Genomic DNA, 15947 nt, shown 5'->3' on the forward strand with positions numbered 1-15947 from the left:
TAACGATGGAAATGATGCAGATACTGCATGGTCAGCTGGGGGAGTGAACCCAGGCGAGGAGTGAGACCTACAACCCTCCGAGCACGAAGACACTGCTGATGGCGATTTTCTGCGTGGTGTTCCTGTGGAGTCGCCAGATGTATGGCATGGGGAGGAGCAGCAATGCCCAGTCAGTGATGATGTTGGGGACTGCGTTGCCGATGAAGAATTGGGTGACGTTCACACCGCAGTGTGGATCTAAGGATTTATCCCAGAAGCCACGGACGGGGAGACACTGGAAGATTGTGGTGAAGAGCTGCATCGGTCTGTTAGAGAAAGCCAAGCTCAGGATGTGATGCAACGTACGACTCCCAACCCCCAGCCGGTGACCAGAAAGAATATGACGTATATTGGGATACGGATGTTGGTGGTGCCGAAGATGCGCCAGTTGAACATCAAGATGGAATATTTGGTCAAACAGATGGACAGCGTATAGAAGATCTCGCAGACGAAGAGGTTAATGAAGAAGTTCGAGAAGCCGGTCATCCCAAGAGGGTAGATGTGTGTTCCCACTCCTCGATACACCCAGACGATCATGTCGACGTATTCTCCGGTTACCATGGCCTGTATCGACACGTTCAGAATATCGTCCCGAGAGCACCATGCTATGATACTCACCAAGGCTATGCAAATCAAGTAATCATCCCACCACAGTCCCACCTTGGACACTCGGGTCCGGCACAGCAACCGCAGCAGCACTGCCAACACGGCCAGTCCATACGTGGATGAATATGCCGCATATAGCTCAGAACGTTTGGATTCCGAAAGATCCAAGCCAGGCGGGGGAGTGAAGTCCATACTGAGAGAGGAGCACCACCTGGTATACTCAAGGTGGACAGGCCCACAAGAAGACAGGTCAAGGTCAGACCTTGTAGCAAAACAGTCTGACGGTTGACCTATCTCCCAGGGGCCAGTATGCCAATTAATTTATCTTCGCGTGGGAAGGGTCGGTCGCCGAACCAGGAGGAGGGGCAGACCAGGTTGATCTCGAGCTAAACATGGGAAGGATCAGAATCCCTGAACGAGGAAATGAGGGGGGGGTTCGTGCGTTTTCCGCTATCTTCCAAGATCATATTTATATATTAAGAGCCTGGTTCACCTCGGACGTCACGAGACTGTGTCTACCAAACACAATTGATTGACTACACCGTAATACAATGGCCACTATCGTCTTCGTCCCCGGTGCATGGATCACTCCAGCCTTTTACCAACCTTTCCTCGAAGCTCTCACCACAGCCGGGTATCCGGTCCGCTATGCTGGATATCCATCTCTGGACCCCGCGGATCCTACGAGCGCAGACTGCAAAGCTGATTCTGATGCCGTCACCAGCGTCATTCGTCCGCTCGTGGAAGCAGAGGGCCGCGATGTCCTTCTGGTCATGCACTCCTATGCAGGAATGCCTGGAGCCGCGGCCGCCAAGGGACTTGCCAAAACAGAACGAATGCAACAAGGCAAGTCTGGTGGCATCGTAGGAATGGTGTTCATCGCGGCGTTCCTGGTTCCAGAAGGATTAAGTTGTTGGGGATTGCAGGGAGGGACTCTGCCCCCGTGGATTTTGTTGGACAAAGTACTACCACTCTTCCCTACGACTAGACTTGAGTGAATCTGAACAGATGAGTGACGTTCTGTAGCCGTACGACAAAGTGAACACCGCCGACGACCCTGCCGGCAACTTTGCCGCCGATGTTGATCAGGACGTAGCCCAAAATCTCGCGGGTTACATCCGGCCTCATTCCACGTTGGCGTTCAACTCCCCGCAGCCTGCTCCCGCGTGGGCAGACCAGGCGTATGCCGGACGACTGGCATTTATTGTTCCTACTCTGGACAAGGCTATTCCCGAGGGCGCTCAGCGTGCCATGATTGCCGCTACCCAGAAAGACTGGATGGTCGAGGACATGATCTGCAGTCACTGTGCGCCGTTTCTGAATCGGATCGACGAGTGCGTGGCACTGCTGCAGGGGTTTCTCGGGGTGTTTGAGGGTATGAAGAACTGAGTAGTGAAAGATCATGAGATGCGAGTAATGACAAAGTTGATCCCTTGGCGATCTGCCGGCATCCATTGCACGTCCTCATCCTCCATGCCCCATGCCTTGAGATCTACTTCGGCCACTTCGAGCCTCCACTGTGTGTTTGTATCCTGTTGTACCACATCCCACAGTTCGACAAATGACTCCAGATTATGGTAGAACAACATGCCCCAGGGTCGCATATACTCCCGGGCCGTCTTCCTGCCCTGTTGATATCCCACTAGCATCGTCCCCGGCTTAGACAGTGCGACGATGCGCTTCGTCGCGACGATCTGGCCCTCCCAGCTAAACAGATGAAGAAACTGCGAGGCTATCACCACATCCACGTTGCCTTTAAGGTCATTGAAGCTTTCGTCCGCCATGCTCAGAAAATCTCCCTGAATGAACCTCGCCTTCATCCGGTCCCTATCACGGAATAATTCGAATCCCAACTGCCATAGACCTGGCTCGATATCCACCGCCCACATCAGGTCGGTTGGAACGCCATGGGCCGCCAGCAAGCGCAGCTCCTGTCCCAGATCACATCCCAAATCCAGTATCCTAGATTGGGGCTGCCGCGCTTGAGCCAGGATCACGGGGAATTGCGGAAGGGCGGCCAAACCAGGGAGGACGAAGATCCAGAGGCCGATGCAGGGGTATTGACCTAGGGGCCAGGCTTTTTCGCGCTAAAAAGGTTACTATAATGCAGGGCTTGGGATGAATCGATTCACATACAATGTCGTGTAAATGGGAGGGGAGATCCTCGTCGGGTATGCCGCTCCAGTGGTTGTAGACATATCGAACGGACGGCCTAAGACGCGGGCCGATATGAGGTTGGAACCAGACTGAGCTGTCAATCGGAGACATTGTTGGACTTGTCCATGCTTCGTGTGTTGAGGGTTATAAAATTCTTACGAGATGCGGACATGTCTCACCGTCATCTATTTAGCTTCGGCCATTAACATCCGGCTCATCGGCCACATGAGTCTCGACAGGGATCAATTGCAATAAATGTAACCTCGGGTCTTTATCTGCTCCAATTACGGACATAGCTAAGCTATGCAGCGGTTGTTGGATAGCCAATAATAATGAAACGAGCCTATCTACTCCCTATCCACTGCTAGAAACGGGCCCATTCTCCTTTGCGGCCGCCAGCAAATCGTCCATCTTGACCACCTCGCTGCCATATACCTGCTGCATGTAAGCCAGCATCTGCTCCTCCGAAAAATGCAACGCTGCCGTACACTCTCTCACCAGTGTGGTCCACAGTCCCCGCTGAAACGCTGCTCGCACTGTGGCATCAACACAGACATCCGTGTACAAACCCAGCACCACCAGCTGCTCAAATCCCCGAGCAGCGATATACCGCGCAAACTCTTCGGTCAGGAACGGATCAAACTTGGCTTTCTTGTCGAACACGCGTTCGTCGCCTTGGACCGTAACACTACCGAAGAGATCGGCACCCCATGTCCCCTGGACGCACCACGGCCGGCGCCCCTGCGTCTGATTGCGGTAGCGCCAGCCAGGGCCCTGAAATTGCTCGTCACCCAGAAACCGAACGAAAATCACCTCAATACGAGCCTGTCGGGCCCATTCCACCACCCGCGGGATGTTCCCCGCGACCCGTGCCATGGCCGATTGGTTCTGGTACCGCGTGACGAAATCGTTTTGGAAGTCCACGACCACCACGGCAGTTCGCTTCCCCCGAAACCGGGAGATGTCGTAGTGGAGCGTGTCGAGTGGCCCCTCTAATCCCTGCAGGAAAGCTTCCACAAACCTCTCCGTCGTAGCTGTGCCTCCCTGATCGGGCGTCCCAATGCCCTTGGCCCCCAAATCCTTCAACGCGCGATTGGCCCGCTGTTTGGCCCCCAAACAGCCTGCCTGATCCTCCAACAGCGCGGCCGCGGCGCGGATCGTAGCCGTCGGATTGACAATGCCCTGACCTACCAGATCATCCGCTGATCCATGGGCAGTCTGGTACTCGCTCAGGCCCTGCACATCCGGGTGAAGATACACGTTCTCTGCACAGGCGGACTCCTGCGCCCCGAAGCCAAACCTATCGAGCAGGATGGTCTGCATGATATCGGCGTACTCGTTGCCCGAAATGAGCAGATTGTGGCCGCTCACTCCGAAGGCGAGGAGGTCGCGGTTCATGGTGTCCCCCTGCACAAACCAGATCGTGACGCCAAAGGTCCGTTCCCACTCTGTTGCCCAGGTGTGGAAAAGCCCGTCGAAGAGGTGGAATTTGTAGACCATCGTGACCGAGTTGGTTTTTCCCCACAGCTGATTGGTGCGACCGAGTGCGTACGAGAGGATGCGCGTGAAGACCGCCTTGCTGAAGTGCGCGGTGCGGGAGACGGCATCCTTGGTGGTGTTGACGCTGTTGGTGCCCGAGTAGAATCCCTGTGCCTGGTCGCGAACGAGGAGGATGGACGAGGTGGGACTCAAAACGAAGTGTTCGACTTTGATCGCTTGGAGCTGTTCGCGGACGAGGTAGAGGGCTTGCGCACTGATCGAAGTGCGGAATATAGCGCGCACGCCGCAGGATACGGCTTCTTTGCAGAATTGCCGGTAATGGGCGGCGTCTACCAGGGTTTCTTCCGTCACAGCGTCGGTGTCATTGACAGCTAGTAGCGAGGAGTACGAATGGTAGATGCGTGAGGAACGCAGGAAAGCGACGGTGACATTGTAGGGGGCAGCCAGCGATTGAATAACACGTTCAAAGACGGCTGTCAGCTCGGGACCAGTGCCGTTGCCCACGGCAAGGCCAACCTGAATAGACGACATGGCAGTAGTGAAGAATGGACACGTTGAATCAGTGTCTCGTTCGCTGGATTTATAATGCAGCAGGAATACGACGAAGGATCCAGTGTGGAGGCCCTTTTTCTGCCCCCGTTCAACTTTTTGCATTTATAGTAGAATGGCCAAGCCGTCCTCAAAGCTTGTCACACTCTTGCCTCTCTCATCTGTCTCACTATGGAGACCATCTCCTCTGGCTTCCATCTGGCCGACGGCAATGGCTACATGCTCGACAAGGGCTATGCTGCCACATGTCGTCTGAACCTCCAGTTCTACCTCTGGAAGAACTCGTTGACCTTCAACCTACATCCATCTATCCCCATGCCACATACCCAACCCTTGTCGCCCCTGAGAATTGCGGACCTCGCCTGCGGCACAGGCATCTGGCTCCTGGATCTCGGCTGTGAATTACCAGCCCCAGCGATCCTCCACGGCTTCGACATCGATCTCTCCTACGGCCCACCGGCTCAATGGCTGCCAGACAACGTCACCCTGTACAACTGGGACATCCTCAGTCCTGTTCCGGAACATCTCGTCGGAAAATACGACATCGTCCACCTCCGTCTCCTCATCCTGGTGGTAGAACACAGCGATCCCGTCCCCATTATCCAGAATGCGTACCGCATGCTGAAGCCCGGCGGGTACATCCAGTGGGATGATCTCAATTACCCCGATACACACATCGTCAAGGCGAATGCAGACACAGACGCCCCAGCGTTTGACCGGCTGCTTCGTTTTGTCCGCTCAAATGGAAGACATGATTGGGTGCTGAGCTTACCCGGTATCCTTCAACACAATGGCTTTACAGATGCCCGCCTGGATCATTTCCGGGATCGCAGGGAGCTGGCTATGGCGAATGGGGACCAACATCTGATGACAATGGAGGAGTTTGCTCGGTCCTTGCAGCGGAAGGGGATGCTGGAGGAAGCGAGGAATATAAATCAATTGATTGCAGATTGCTGTCGAGAGGCGGCTCAAGGAGTGGCGTTGTCTATGCCCAGAGTGGTGTGCGTAGCGAGAAAAGGCATCCATAGCTGTTCAGCATATTGAGGTCTACGATAGGAATGAGGCACTACTATATCTTGCCATATAGCCCTGCACTTGACTTACCTACCTCAATAATATAACTCCATGAAATGTCCCAGAAGCCCAGTCAGCTTTCTTATCCAAAGACTAGGGGTTTGCTCTCCCTGCTTTAGACGAGCCTGCAGGATTCAAGGCATCTAGATTGCCCACTCACATCGGTTGTTATTATTACCAGAACATGGGTGCATAGCAGCATATTGACGGCTGGAAATTTCATGCTGGAAATGATGTTGTGACATTATGTCGGAGATTCCGCGGAGAAATTCAGCGGTTGCATCATATAGTAGAAGATGGAGCTGGCAACATCAACATGATGTAACCGACGGCAGGCTCGGCAGTGTCGATGTATAAATTGACATTGCAATGTAAAGGATGAACGGAATCAAAGCCATTAATCAGTTGTGCCGATTAAACTTGCTTCTTATCCTCGAACTCTCATCTCGCGTCACATCGCCATACAACTACCAACATGTCGCAGCCGCCTTCCTTCCAGCGGGATCCTACGCAGGCATCCAACGTCGTCGACTCGTCCGAAGTCTCGGATCAAAGCCAAGCCAAAGATACCTCTCAAGCCCCTGCTTTTGGGGGCCCCGGAGCCAAAGCAACCGCCCCTGAAACCTCCAAGCCTCACTCGAGCAAGATCCTAAACAAGCTGGATCCTCGCTTCGACAGCGACATGTTGGAACAGCGCGATCAAGGGAATACCGGTCGCACTTGAACTAGGGGGAAGCATGGTGAAATATCTATTCTGGAGACATGGACTTAATGTATATATCTGAATGACATGACCTGCATGAATTAAGGACTAAGATCACATTCAAGCCCGATGTATGTCGTCATTTTGACTGCAGGGTTGTTCCCCACATGGTTTTGGCTTTAAACGCAGAGGTAACCGGCAATTCACGCTTCCCTGGATTTGTATTCAGGAGAATCCTACCTCCTACCTTAGGATCCTCGATGCCTACTCTTAAACCACTCTTGCTGGCGGGTGGCCACTCATCGCGAATGGGCGCTCGCAAAGAACTTTTACGTGTCGTCGGTGATATCCCCCTGTTCGTACATCTGCTGCTCATCCTACACGAGGCATGTCCCGAGTCAGATGAGGTGTTTCTCTCATTGCGCCATCCCCACTCATTAAAAGCCATTGAGAACGATCCCCATATCACCGCCGTCACAAACCATCAAATGATTCTCAAACACGGGGCTATCACTTTCCCGGTACACGTAGTCTACGACGGTCCGGGAGTACCCATTGAACATGACAGCACCGGAATTGGCCCGGCAGCCGGATTACTGGCTGGTCATTACCAGGACGAAAGTGCTCACTGGCTGGTAGTTGCCTGCGACTATCCATTCATATCTGTCGCCGCACTGTCTCAACTTCGACGCGACTGGACTGAACCAGTCATCTGTTTTGAGAATAGAGATGGTTTCTGGGAGCCTTTACTGAGTATCTGGTCTCCGGAGGCCCTGCGCGCACTCAAAGAGAACATTCAAAATGGAATTCTCGGACCCAGTGCGGTGGTGAAGCGTTTGCGTGGCAAGACGATACGACCACGCGAGGAGAAGTGGATCTTCAATGTCAATACGCCAGCCGATTTGGAGCTGGCGTCGAATATGGAAGCCAAACCCCAGGCGAGTTCATAGAGGAGGGAGAAGTTGGTCCGCAGATGCAACTCAATGGCTTGGGTAAATGTCGACAATGTCACCTGCTTTCAATTCGGAAACGCCCCGGTCGATATGGATCCAACAATTTGAATGCAGAAAAGGCTTGATCTTTCCTGGACTGTGATCCTGTATGAGCTTGACCTGTACATGGCCTGACGAGCCACGGACCAATGCCGGCCGGAAGACGTCCATGTCCCCGCGGAATGTAGATACTACTGGATGCTCTTTGGTGGTTGAGGTTTCCCTGTCGTCAGGAGGGAGAAGATATGCATGCGATGGATCGTCTGGTCGCTGGTGCTGTAGGTATTTCAAGTATGGAAGGACCAAGAAGCGCAGACAGGCAGCACTGGCTACGGGGTTCCCGGGCAACCCAAAGAACGCCGTTTCGGGCCAGAGATGTCCATCATTGCTCGAAGAATCAGGAATCTGGGCGAAAAGTACAGGATGGCCTGGTCTCATGGCGACCTTGTGAAACACGACTCGAGCATTCAATCGACGAATCACCCCAGGAATCAAGTCGCATCGTCCGGCCGAAACAGCCCCAGAGGTGATGATCATATCGTATTCCTTCTTCCTCAGAATCGAAGCCAGAGACTGTTCCAGAGTCTCAGCATCATCGTGGACGATTCCCAAAAAGTCCACTGAAGCACCCCAACTCTCCAAGGTCGCAGTTAGATAGGGTCCGTTCGCGTCGCTGATCCGATATAAGGGCGAGTGATCAAGTGAAGAAGGCAACAGCTCCGAGCCAGTAGAGACGACAGCTACCCGAGGCTTGCGCATGACTGCAATCTCGGTGATTCCAACCGATGCCATTGACAGGATGTGGCCTGGATGGACCACTTCTCCCACGTCAACAAGGACGTCGCTTTTCTTAAAGTCGCTCCCTGCTAACCTTCGATTTTGCCGCGCGTTCGCTGGCTTGAAGACTCGAATATAGCGGCGGCTGAACGCTTCGTCCACGGTAACTGTCACATCCTCGTTTCGCACACAGCAGTCCAATTCAGCGCCGCTCACGCTGGTCGGGAAGGGAGCTCCTGTCATGATCTCCACGCAGACAGGGGGGCCCGATTGTTCATCAGCGGCAATCAGCAAAGGCTCATCTCCTGCGGCGATCATGCCTTTAACTTCAAATGTCACCGGGTGGTCGATGGTCGCATCCTGTGTCGCAGAGGAGCTCAGCGCATACCCGTCCATAGCAGAGGTATCGAAGTTTGGGGTCGATATGGGACTTGTAACGGTCTCGCGAGCAATACGATTCCGTGCCTGGCTGATAGGAACAGGTTCCCCATCAGCGACAAAGGCGTCGCGATGTTGCTGAGCCTCCGCCTGAATCAGCTGCAATGCCTCAGAATAAAGGATAGCCATCATGGCGATGACACAGCTTAATCGGTAGTTTCAACCCCTAATGTAATATCAATATCTTATGATGGGGTCATGTCTTTTGTAAGATTGCGCGGTGATGTTTGCAGATCACGAGTCTGCTCAACTCTCCCATAGACCTTGACGAGAATTGCCAACCTGCATGCGTCTAGTACTATTCCTGTTCTGTTGGACACCACGAACTGTTCGTAAACAGGAATGTTGACACCACGAGACCTGTTTTGAGGCATTTCGTGGATGCCGCGGAGAAGCCGAGTGCAGGTGTTGATGGATGCCGTCACTTTGGAGTCATCCCAAGTTCCCAACTACAGACCCTTAAACTCTGTCTTGTCACCCCTCGTTTGCCGAACCAATATCAATTCCTTCTGAGTGCACAACTGCCGGACAACAAGCTTTGGGCCAAACTCTAGTTTGCTATTAGGTAAAGATATATCTCCATGGTACTCCGCGATGGGCCGAAATGCCGAATCGCTACGTCAGCGGGGTCAAGCAGAGGTCCCTGCGTCTGGCTTCATCTACAGACTCCAAAAGACTTTGGATAATTAATGTACAAGGGAGGATTGATTTGAATTCAGAAAAAGAGAAACCCACATTCGAGTCTTGACTATCAGTCACGTGGGTTATTGGCCCATGTAAAGCACTTTGCCCCGTTATAGATCGGCCGAGGCTACAACAAAATGACGACCAAAGTATACGAGACACGAGACTCAATTGCGAATGTCTATGGACAGCGCACGCCCTACAAGCACGAGTGGCCGACGCGACGCGATGTACGAACGCTGGAGGAGCCGGAGAAATGGGTACAGAGTGCTTGTGTGCTATGCAGGTAAGCACCCTTCCTACGGTGGTCAGGATACCTCTTATTCAAATCTTTCTAGTAATGGCTGTGGTTTGGACATTGGAGTCAAAAATGGCAAAGTCGTCGGTGTGCGCGGGCGTATCACTGACCGTGTCAACAGGGGAAGACTGGGGCCCAAAGGTCTTCATGGGTAAGCGAGCAACAGAGCCTGACAGACCACCGGCTAACGTCCCCAGCTGGGAATCAATGAACCACCCGGACCGTCTGCAACATCCCCTGATCCGTAGGAATGGAAAGCTGGAACCTGCATCCTGGGACGAGGCCATGTCCCTGATTGTGCAGAAAACGAAAGACGTTCAAAAACGTCTGACTAACCATGGCATTGGCTTCTACACCACCGGACAGCTGTTCCTGGAGGAATACTACGTCCTTGCTATGATCGGAAAGGCCGGTCTGAATACACTGCACATGTAGGTCGCTTTGACCATCTCAAGCGCTCGGTTGTGCGCAAGAAAATAAGCTGACCACCGAAGGGACGGCAACACTCGCCTCTGCACGGCAACGGCGGCCGCCAGTATGCGCGAGTCCTTTGGCAGCGACGGCCAGCCGGGCTCGTATACAGACATTGACTTCACAAATTGCATCTTCATGGTCGGACACAACATGGCGAACACTCAGACAGTGCTGTGGTCTCGTGTTTTGGACCGCCTGGCCGGACCCGATCCCCCAAAGCTGGTGGTCGTGGATCCTCGAGAATCGGAGACGGCCAGACATGCGACAGTTCACCTGGCGCCAAAAGGCGGGACCAACGTTGCGCTGCTCAATGGATTGCAGCATTTGCTCTTCAAGAACGGCTGGGTGAATGAGGAGTGGGTGGAAAAACATACCGTCGGGCGACAGGAGCTGGAAAAGACAGTGGCCAAATATACGCCAGAATATGTGGAGCAAATCACCGGCGTCCCTGCCAGTATGCTGAAAGAAGCCGCCGGGATCATCGGCACCAGTGGAAGTTTACTGTCCACTGCGTTACAGGGAGTCTATCAATCAAACCAGGCCACCGCGGCCGCCTGCCAGATCAACAACATCAACCTCTTGCTGGGACACATTGGCAAGCCGGGCAGTGGTATTCTCCAAATGAACGGTCAACCGACGGCTCAAAACAATCGCGAGACAGGATGTGACGGCGAGTATCCGGGATTCCGTAATTTCCAGAACGAGCAACATATGAAGGAGATAGCCGACGTCTGGAAGATTGACCTCGTGCACACGCCGCACTGGAACCAGCCCACCCACATTCAAAATATGCTCAACTATATCGAGGATGGCACCATCCAGATGTTCTGGGTGTCTGGCACTAACCCCCTCGTCAGCCTACCCCATCTCTGGCGCGTCCGAGATCTTCTCACCAAACCAGAGCTGTTCCTGGTGGTGCAAGATATCTTCATGACCGAGACGGCGGCCATTGCGGATGTCGTTCTCCCTGCCGCGCAATGGGGCGAGAAGACGGGATGTTTCACCAACGTCGACCGAACCATGCATTTATCCATGAAGGCTGTTGAGCCCCCAGGGGAGGCTCGAGCGGACCTTGACATCTGGCTTGACTATGCGAAGCGTATGGAGTTCAAGAACAAGTATGGGGAGCCATTGATTCCCTTCACGTCGCCCAAAGAGGTGTTTTGCGAGTGGAGGAAGATGTCGTTCGGTCGACCCCTCGACTGCAGCGAACTAACATACGAGAAATTGACTGGTGGATCGGGCATCCAGTGGCCATGTACAAAAGACCATCCATATGGCAAAGAACGCTTATTCGACGACGGAAAGTTCTTCACAGACACGGATTACTGTGAGAGTTATGGTCATGATCTGGAGACCGGTACCCCGTACACCAAGGCCCAATACCAGGCGATGAATCCTGCTGGGCGGGCCATTCTCAAGTCGGCACATTACAAAACATCCCTGGAGACCCCAGATGGGGACTACCCTCTCTTGTTGTCCACCGGGAGAAACGTCTTCCACTTTCATACGCGCACCAAAACCGGGAGAGCGAGGCGCTTGCAGCAAGCCGATCAGGAGCCGATTGTACAGATTTCGATGGAAGACGCCAAAGCCCTCCATCTGACTGAAGGGGAGATGGTGATCGTGCGATCACGACGAGGGAGTGTTGAGCTCCCAGTAAGAATCGGGGGGATCAACGAAGGACATGTTTTCATTCCATTTCACTTTGGGTATTGGGACGCTACAGACGGGAGAGCACGGGCAGCCAATGAGCTTACCATTGGTAGGTACAATGTCGTGAAGACAATGTGACTGAAAACCGCATGCTAACGAATGCAGAGCAATGGGACCCAGTTTCCAAACAGCCGATGTTCAAGTCCGGCGCCGTCCGCATTGAAAAGTGCGTCCAAAAGGAACAAGAACGGCAATCGATGGCCGTTCGGAGTGTCGAGCAGAAGAAGCCCGACGTGGAAAAGAGTGCAGGAGACACTGGCAAGGACAAGAAGCTCATCCGACGGCTAGAGCTGTGGCTGGGAGCGACTGATCAGGCACTGGAGATGCTGCGCGACATATACGTGGACATGATCCCTCGTTTGGTTCATGATATGGAGGTCCAAGGCGGTCTCCAGGTGATGAGACGCATCACCTGTGAGGTCTTGGACCAATTCAAGCCCATTGTCAAGCGGTACCACGAGAGCCAACAGTATGGTCGCCGGGTGGCCGAGCGCCTACGAGACAGCATCTTCCCTGCGATTGGTGAATCCGACGATCCGTACGAGGCACTGGCAGCGCTGCAGTCTCTGGATTTGTTTCTGACCTATATCGAAGGACACCTGACGGCTCTATCTCCTGCAAGTCAGGCACTCTGGGATTGTGATTTCATCGATGCAGTCAAATTTGCCCAGAAGGGCATTCGAAGACAAAAAGGGTGGGTCAGCCAGCACATCAAGGTGAAAAGCTCACAGACGCTGCTGGTCCCGTCGGCGGCGCCAGAGGAATTAACTGGAGAGGATTCTCGAATGGCCGGTCATATTCGTTGTTGATGAACTTGTCTGATCAAGGGGAGTTGGTTGATTCGGCTGAGTATTGAGGAAGCATGACTTTTGAGTTAAACGATACAAAAGCCATATTGCTCATTGGATCCTAGTGAAGATTCTAAGGTCCAGCAAGGACAACAGCCGTTGGAGATTCCGATATTAGCATTAATTTCCTTTTGATTTCTTTTTGCACATGTTGGTAGCAATTCCACAGGGCATCTAAGGCTTATCTAAGCCAAGACAACGAAGCAACTGGCATTTGGGCCTCATGGATTGGAATTATTGGTCTTCCCCACCATCAACGATTGTATTGCGGCAAGGATGCAATGTTCCGTCAGCCGTTCTGAAGTCCTTGAAAAGAGGAAAGGCGTTTGCATCGACTCCTTAATCCTCGGCAGCAAGGGACGAAACAATAGACTTTGCTTCATCAATATCGTCAAGCTCGTACGGCTTCAATCCGAAACTGATCATGAATTGGGTCCAGCCACCGTAGCTTTTGACGATGGCCCGCTCGGCTGGGGTAAGTGGGGGTTCTAAGTCGGTTAATCGACAGTTTAGCAAACATTCAGTACGTCAATCGGGGCAAAATCCACGTACGGAGAGCGTCCGTAGCAGGCATTCTGATGATTGCGGGATATTGCTATTGGATAGGAGGCAATGGATTCTGACAGCAAGGTCGAAGTGTATCTCTGGAGTTGAGGAAGGGTGTTTAGCAGGGGATCAAGGGAGCAAAGAGGGTGTGGGGAAGCACGACGGCCGCCAGAGAAGCGACTAGGCATGTGACATATTCACTTTCATTGGTAGAGTTCCTGACCGCCCTAGCCACACGTGGGACACGGTGCCTGAGGTGTCGAGGCCCGTTTTGGAAGAACAACAAACATCGCAGGTTTAGGGGTAACAGATGCTGATGGTCCACAACTTTAGATCTGGGAATACAATGTGGTTTCCATCGTCTTCTCTTTATCCACATGCTGATGGGGTTTCTCCATTGCGACCTTTGTATTCTGATCTCCTACCCCACAAATAACACACGGCTGCTATATATTTAGCATGAATCATCCGGCTGAATTCCCGTTTGCCAACACAGGGATTTCTGAGATGACTACAGAAAAGAGATATATCATTGATAAGTGACGCCGGCAAAATGTTTGACTATCAAAAGCGAAGAAATCCTCGGACAATCGGCTCTGTCGAACCTCTCCTCATGAGCTGGCCTGGACGCGATGTACACTCGGGTGTCATTGGCTATACGAGGCATAATAGCCTAAATTTCCCCAAGCTACCCCAGAGAAATTGCCTCCATCCAGACAAGGTCATCTCGGTTGTTCCTGCGGGGAGGAATAGCCCAATCTAGAGCCGGGAATTCCATTCCAGCCGGGTCAAATGCAGGACGCGATGGCTTCACTCCCCTTTCCTTTCGAAAGCGTATATAAAGCGCTGTGCAGCCTCGGACTGTCCATTCTGGTGACTTTGTTACCAAATTCAAACAAAGAATCCTCGTTTTGCGACTCACGATGCGTTTCTCCCTTGCCGCTACCACTTTCCTCGCTGGCCTGGCCACGGGAGCGCCTTCGAGCAACAAGAACAACGTCAACCTCCATAAGATTGCTCGGCGTAATGGCATGCTTTGGTTCGGCACTGCAGCCGATATTCCTGGGACATCTGAGACAACCGACAAACCTTATCTGAAAGTCCTACAAGAGCAGTTCGGCGAAATGACTCCCGCAAATGCATTGAAGGTAAGCAAGCGGATGATACTCTTTTATTCGGTGTTGGCGCTGACACGAGGATTCTGTCCACGTAGTTCATGTACACCGAGCCCGGGCAGAATGTCTTCAACTTCACCCAGGGCGACTACTTCATGGACTTGGCCGATCGTTATGGCCACAGCGTCCGCTGCCATAACCTCGTCTGGGCTAGCCAAGTGTCCGACTGGGTCACCTCCAGGAATTGGACTGCCACGGAGCTCAAAGCAGTAATGAAGAACCACATCGTCAAGACTGTCCAGCACTTTGGCAAGCGCTGCTACTCGTGGGACGTCGTCAATGAAGCTATCAATGGGGATGGTACCTTCTCCTCCAGTGTGTGGTACAACACAATTGGAGAGGAATACTTCTACCTTGCTTTCCAGTACGCCGAGGAAGCCCTCGCTCAGATTCACGCCAACCAAGTCAAGCTTTATTATAACGACTATGGCATTGAGAACCCCGGTCCCAAGGCGGATGCTGTTCTGAAGTTAGTGGCCGAGTTACGCAAGCGCGGCATTCGCATTGACGGAGTCGGTCTCGAGTCCCATTTCATCGTCGGCGAGACTCCTTCGCTGGCCGACCAGCTCACCACCAAGAAGGCCTACATCGAGGCCGGCCTTGAGGTCGCCATCACCGAACTAGACGTCCGTTTCTCTCAGGCCCCATTCTACACCGCCGAGGCCCAAAAGCAGCAGGCCGCGGACTACTATGCTAGTGTCGCCAGTTGCAAGCAAGCTGGACCTCGCTGTGTCGGCGTTGTGGTCTGGGACTTTGATGATGCCTACTCATGGATTCCCGGTGTTTTTACGGGACAGGGTGGCGCCTGTCTATACAATGAAACGCTCGAGGCGAAGCCGGCCTTCTATGCTGCTGCCGAGGCGCTACAGAACAAGCCTTGCACTGTATGCTAGACGCTTGTCATGTGAAGAACGACGTAACCGTTGTTGAGTCGGTTTCTAGCTTGTATTAGCATTAATAAGAGACAAGGTTTTAGTGTAAACATTACCAGGGGCGTATTTAAGATCTCGTCGGGTATACCGAGCTTTTACTCTTAGTGGATCCATATTCATGCTCGACCAGTGTTTACAAGGAGGCTATTTACCATATCACATTGGAATGAAAACTGTTTTGAGCCTGAGAGTCTTGCCTATCTTAAGATGTCTTGAGATAGCACATTGTTCCTTTACCTCTCTAACTCAGCCTGGAGAGACACAGGCATTATCTGCTCATTTTTTCCGCATCGACTGCAATTCCTCAACCCGATAATTATTATGACATTTCAAACAGACTACTGAGCACCTTGGGCGCAATGTAAACTGGCAGATGAAACGCAAATCGCCTGTCGTACGCACAGGGATTCACCTCCCTTACCTGGCGCCAGATGCCACT

General features: G+C 52.8%; 11 protein-coding genes across 11 annotated transcripts; 6 read left to right on the plus strand and 5 right to left on the minus strand.

Moving 5' to 3' along the window:
* Nucleotides 1–67: 67 nt before the first annotated feature.
* Aspvir_005960 (putative integral membrane protein) lies at nucleotides 68–837 on the minus strand (the record flags this gene model as incomplete). The annotated part of the gene is made up of 3 exons (XM_043269170.1): nucleotides 68–295; nucleotides 346–603; nucleotides 658–837. 3 exons carry the CDS (start codon nucleotides 835–837, stop codon nucleotides 68–70), a joined length of 666 nt encoding a protein of 221 aa, XP_043125105.1.
* Nucleotides 838–1196: 359 nt separating this feature from the next.
* On the plus strand, nucleotides 1197–2034 carry Aspvir_005961 (alpha/beta hydrolase; the record flags this gene model as incomplete). The annotated part of the gene is made up of 2 exons (XM_043269171.1): nucleotides 1197–1607; nucleotides 1672–2034. The coding sequence occupies 2 exons, from the start codon at nucleotides 1197–1199 to the stop codon at nucleotides 2032–2034; spliced, it is 774 nt and encodes a 257-aa protein (XP_043125106.1).
* Nucleotides 2035–2045: 11 nt separating this feature from the next.
* Nucleotides 2046–2913, minus strand: Aspvir_005962 (class I SAM-dependent methyltransferase; the record flags this gene model as incomplete). Its single annotated transcript, XM_043269172.1, has 2 exons — nucleotides 2046–2732; nucleotides 2782–2913. 2 exons carry the CDS (start codon nucleotides 2911–2913, stop codon nucleotides 2046–2048), a joined length of 819 nt encoding a protein of 272 aa, XP_043125107.1.
* Nucleotides 2914–3156: 243 nt separating this feature from the next.
* Aspvir_005963 (uncharacterized protein) lies at nucleotides 3157–4833 on the minus strand (the record flags this gene model as incomplete). Its single annotated transcript, XM_043269173.1, has 1 exon — nucleotides 3157–4833. The coding sequence occupies one exon, from the start codon at nucleotides 4831–4833 to the stop codon at nucleotides 3157–3159; it is 1677 nt and encodes a 558-aa protein (XP_043125108.1).
* Nucleotides 4834–5022: 189 nt separating this feature from the next.
* On the plus strand, nucleotides 5023–5895 carry Aspvir_005964 (class I SAM-dependent methyltransferase; the record flags this gene model as incomplete). Its single annotated transcript, XM_043269174.1, has 1 exon — nucleotides 5023–5895. One exon carries the CDS (start codon nucleotides 5023–5025, stop codon nucleotides 5893–5895), a length of 873 nt encoding a protein of 290 aa, XP_043125109.1.
* Nucleotides 5896–6400: 505 nt separating this feature from the next.
* Aspvir_005965 (uncharacterized protein) lies at nucleotides 6401–6649 on the plus strand (the record flags this gene model as incomplete). The annotated part of the gene is made up of 1 exon (XM_043269175.1): nucleotides 6401–6649. One exon carries the CDS (start codon nucleotides 6401–6403, stop codon nucleotides 6647–6649), a length of 249 nt encoding a protein of 82 aa, XP_043125110.1.
* A 239-nt stretch (nucleotides 6650–6888) lies between these two features.
* Nucleotides 6889–7578, plus strand: Aspvir_005966 (molybdenum cofactor guanylyltransferase; the record flags this gene model as incomplete). The annotated part of the gene is made up of 1 exon (XM_043269176.1): nucleotides 6889–7578. The coding sequence occupies one exon, from the start codon at nucleotides 6889–6891 to the stop codon at nucleotides 7576–7578; it is 690 nt and encodes a 229-aa protein (XP_043125111.1).
* Nucleotides 7579–7608: 30 nt separating this feature from the next.
* Aspvir_005967 (molybdopterin molybdotransferase MoeA) lies at nucleotides 7609–8967 on the minus strand (the record flags this gene model as incomplete). The annotated part of the gene is made up of 1 exon (XM_043269177.1): nucleotides 7609–8967. One exon carries the CDS (start codon nucleotides 8965–8967, stop codon nucleotides 7609–7611), a length of 1359 nt encoding a protein of 452 aa, XP_043125112.1.
* A 689-nt stretch (nucleotides 8968–9656) lies between these two features.
* On the plus strand, nucleotides 9657–12816 carry Aspvir_005968 (molybdopterin oxidoreductase family protein; the record flags this gene model as incomplete). Its single annotated transcript, XM_043269178.1, has 5 exons — nucleotides 9657–9805; nucleotides 9858–9968; nucleotides 10015–10248; nucleotides 10312–12056; nucleotides 12113–12816. The coding sequence occupies 5 exons, from the start codon at nucleotides 9657–9659 to the stop codon at nucleotides 12814–12816; spliced, it is 2943 nt and encodes a 980-aa protein (XP_043125113.1).
* Nucleotides 12817–13194: 378 nt separating this feature from the next.
* On the minus strand, nucleotides 13195–13429 carry Aspvir_005969 (uncharacterized protein; the record flags this gene model as incomplete). Its single annotated transcript, XM_043269179.1, has 2 exons — nucleotides 13195–13343; nucleotides 13408–13429. The coding sequence occupies 2 exons, from the start codon at nucleotides 13427–13429 to the stop codon at nucleotides 13195–13197; spliced, it is 171 nt and encodes a 56-aa protein (XP_043125114.1).
* Nucleotides 13430–14324: 895 nt separating this feature from the next.
* Aspvir_005970 (endo-1,4-beta-xylanase) lies at nucleotides 14325–15469 on the plus strand (the record flags this gene model as incomplete). Its single annotated transcript, XM_043269180.1, has 2 exons — nucleotides 14325–14549; nucleotides 14615–15469. 2 exons carry the CDS (start codon nucleotides 14325–14327, stop codon nucleotides 15467–15469), a joined length of 1080 nt encoding a protein of 359 aa, XP_043125115.1.
* Nucleotides 15470–15947: the final 478 nt, after the last annotated feature.

The sequence above is a fragment of the Aspergillus viridinutans genome, assembly GCF_018404265.1.
Source record: "Aspergillus viridinutans IFM 47045 DNA, scaffold_3, whole genome shotgun sequence".
Lineage (NCBI taxonomy): Eukaryota > Fungi > Ascomycota > Eurotiomycetes > Eurotiales > Aspergillaceae > Aspergillus > Aspergillus viridinutans.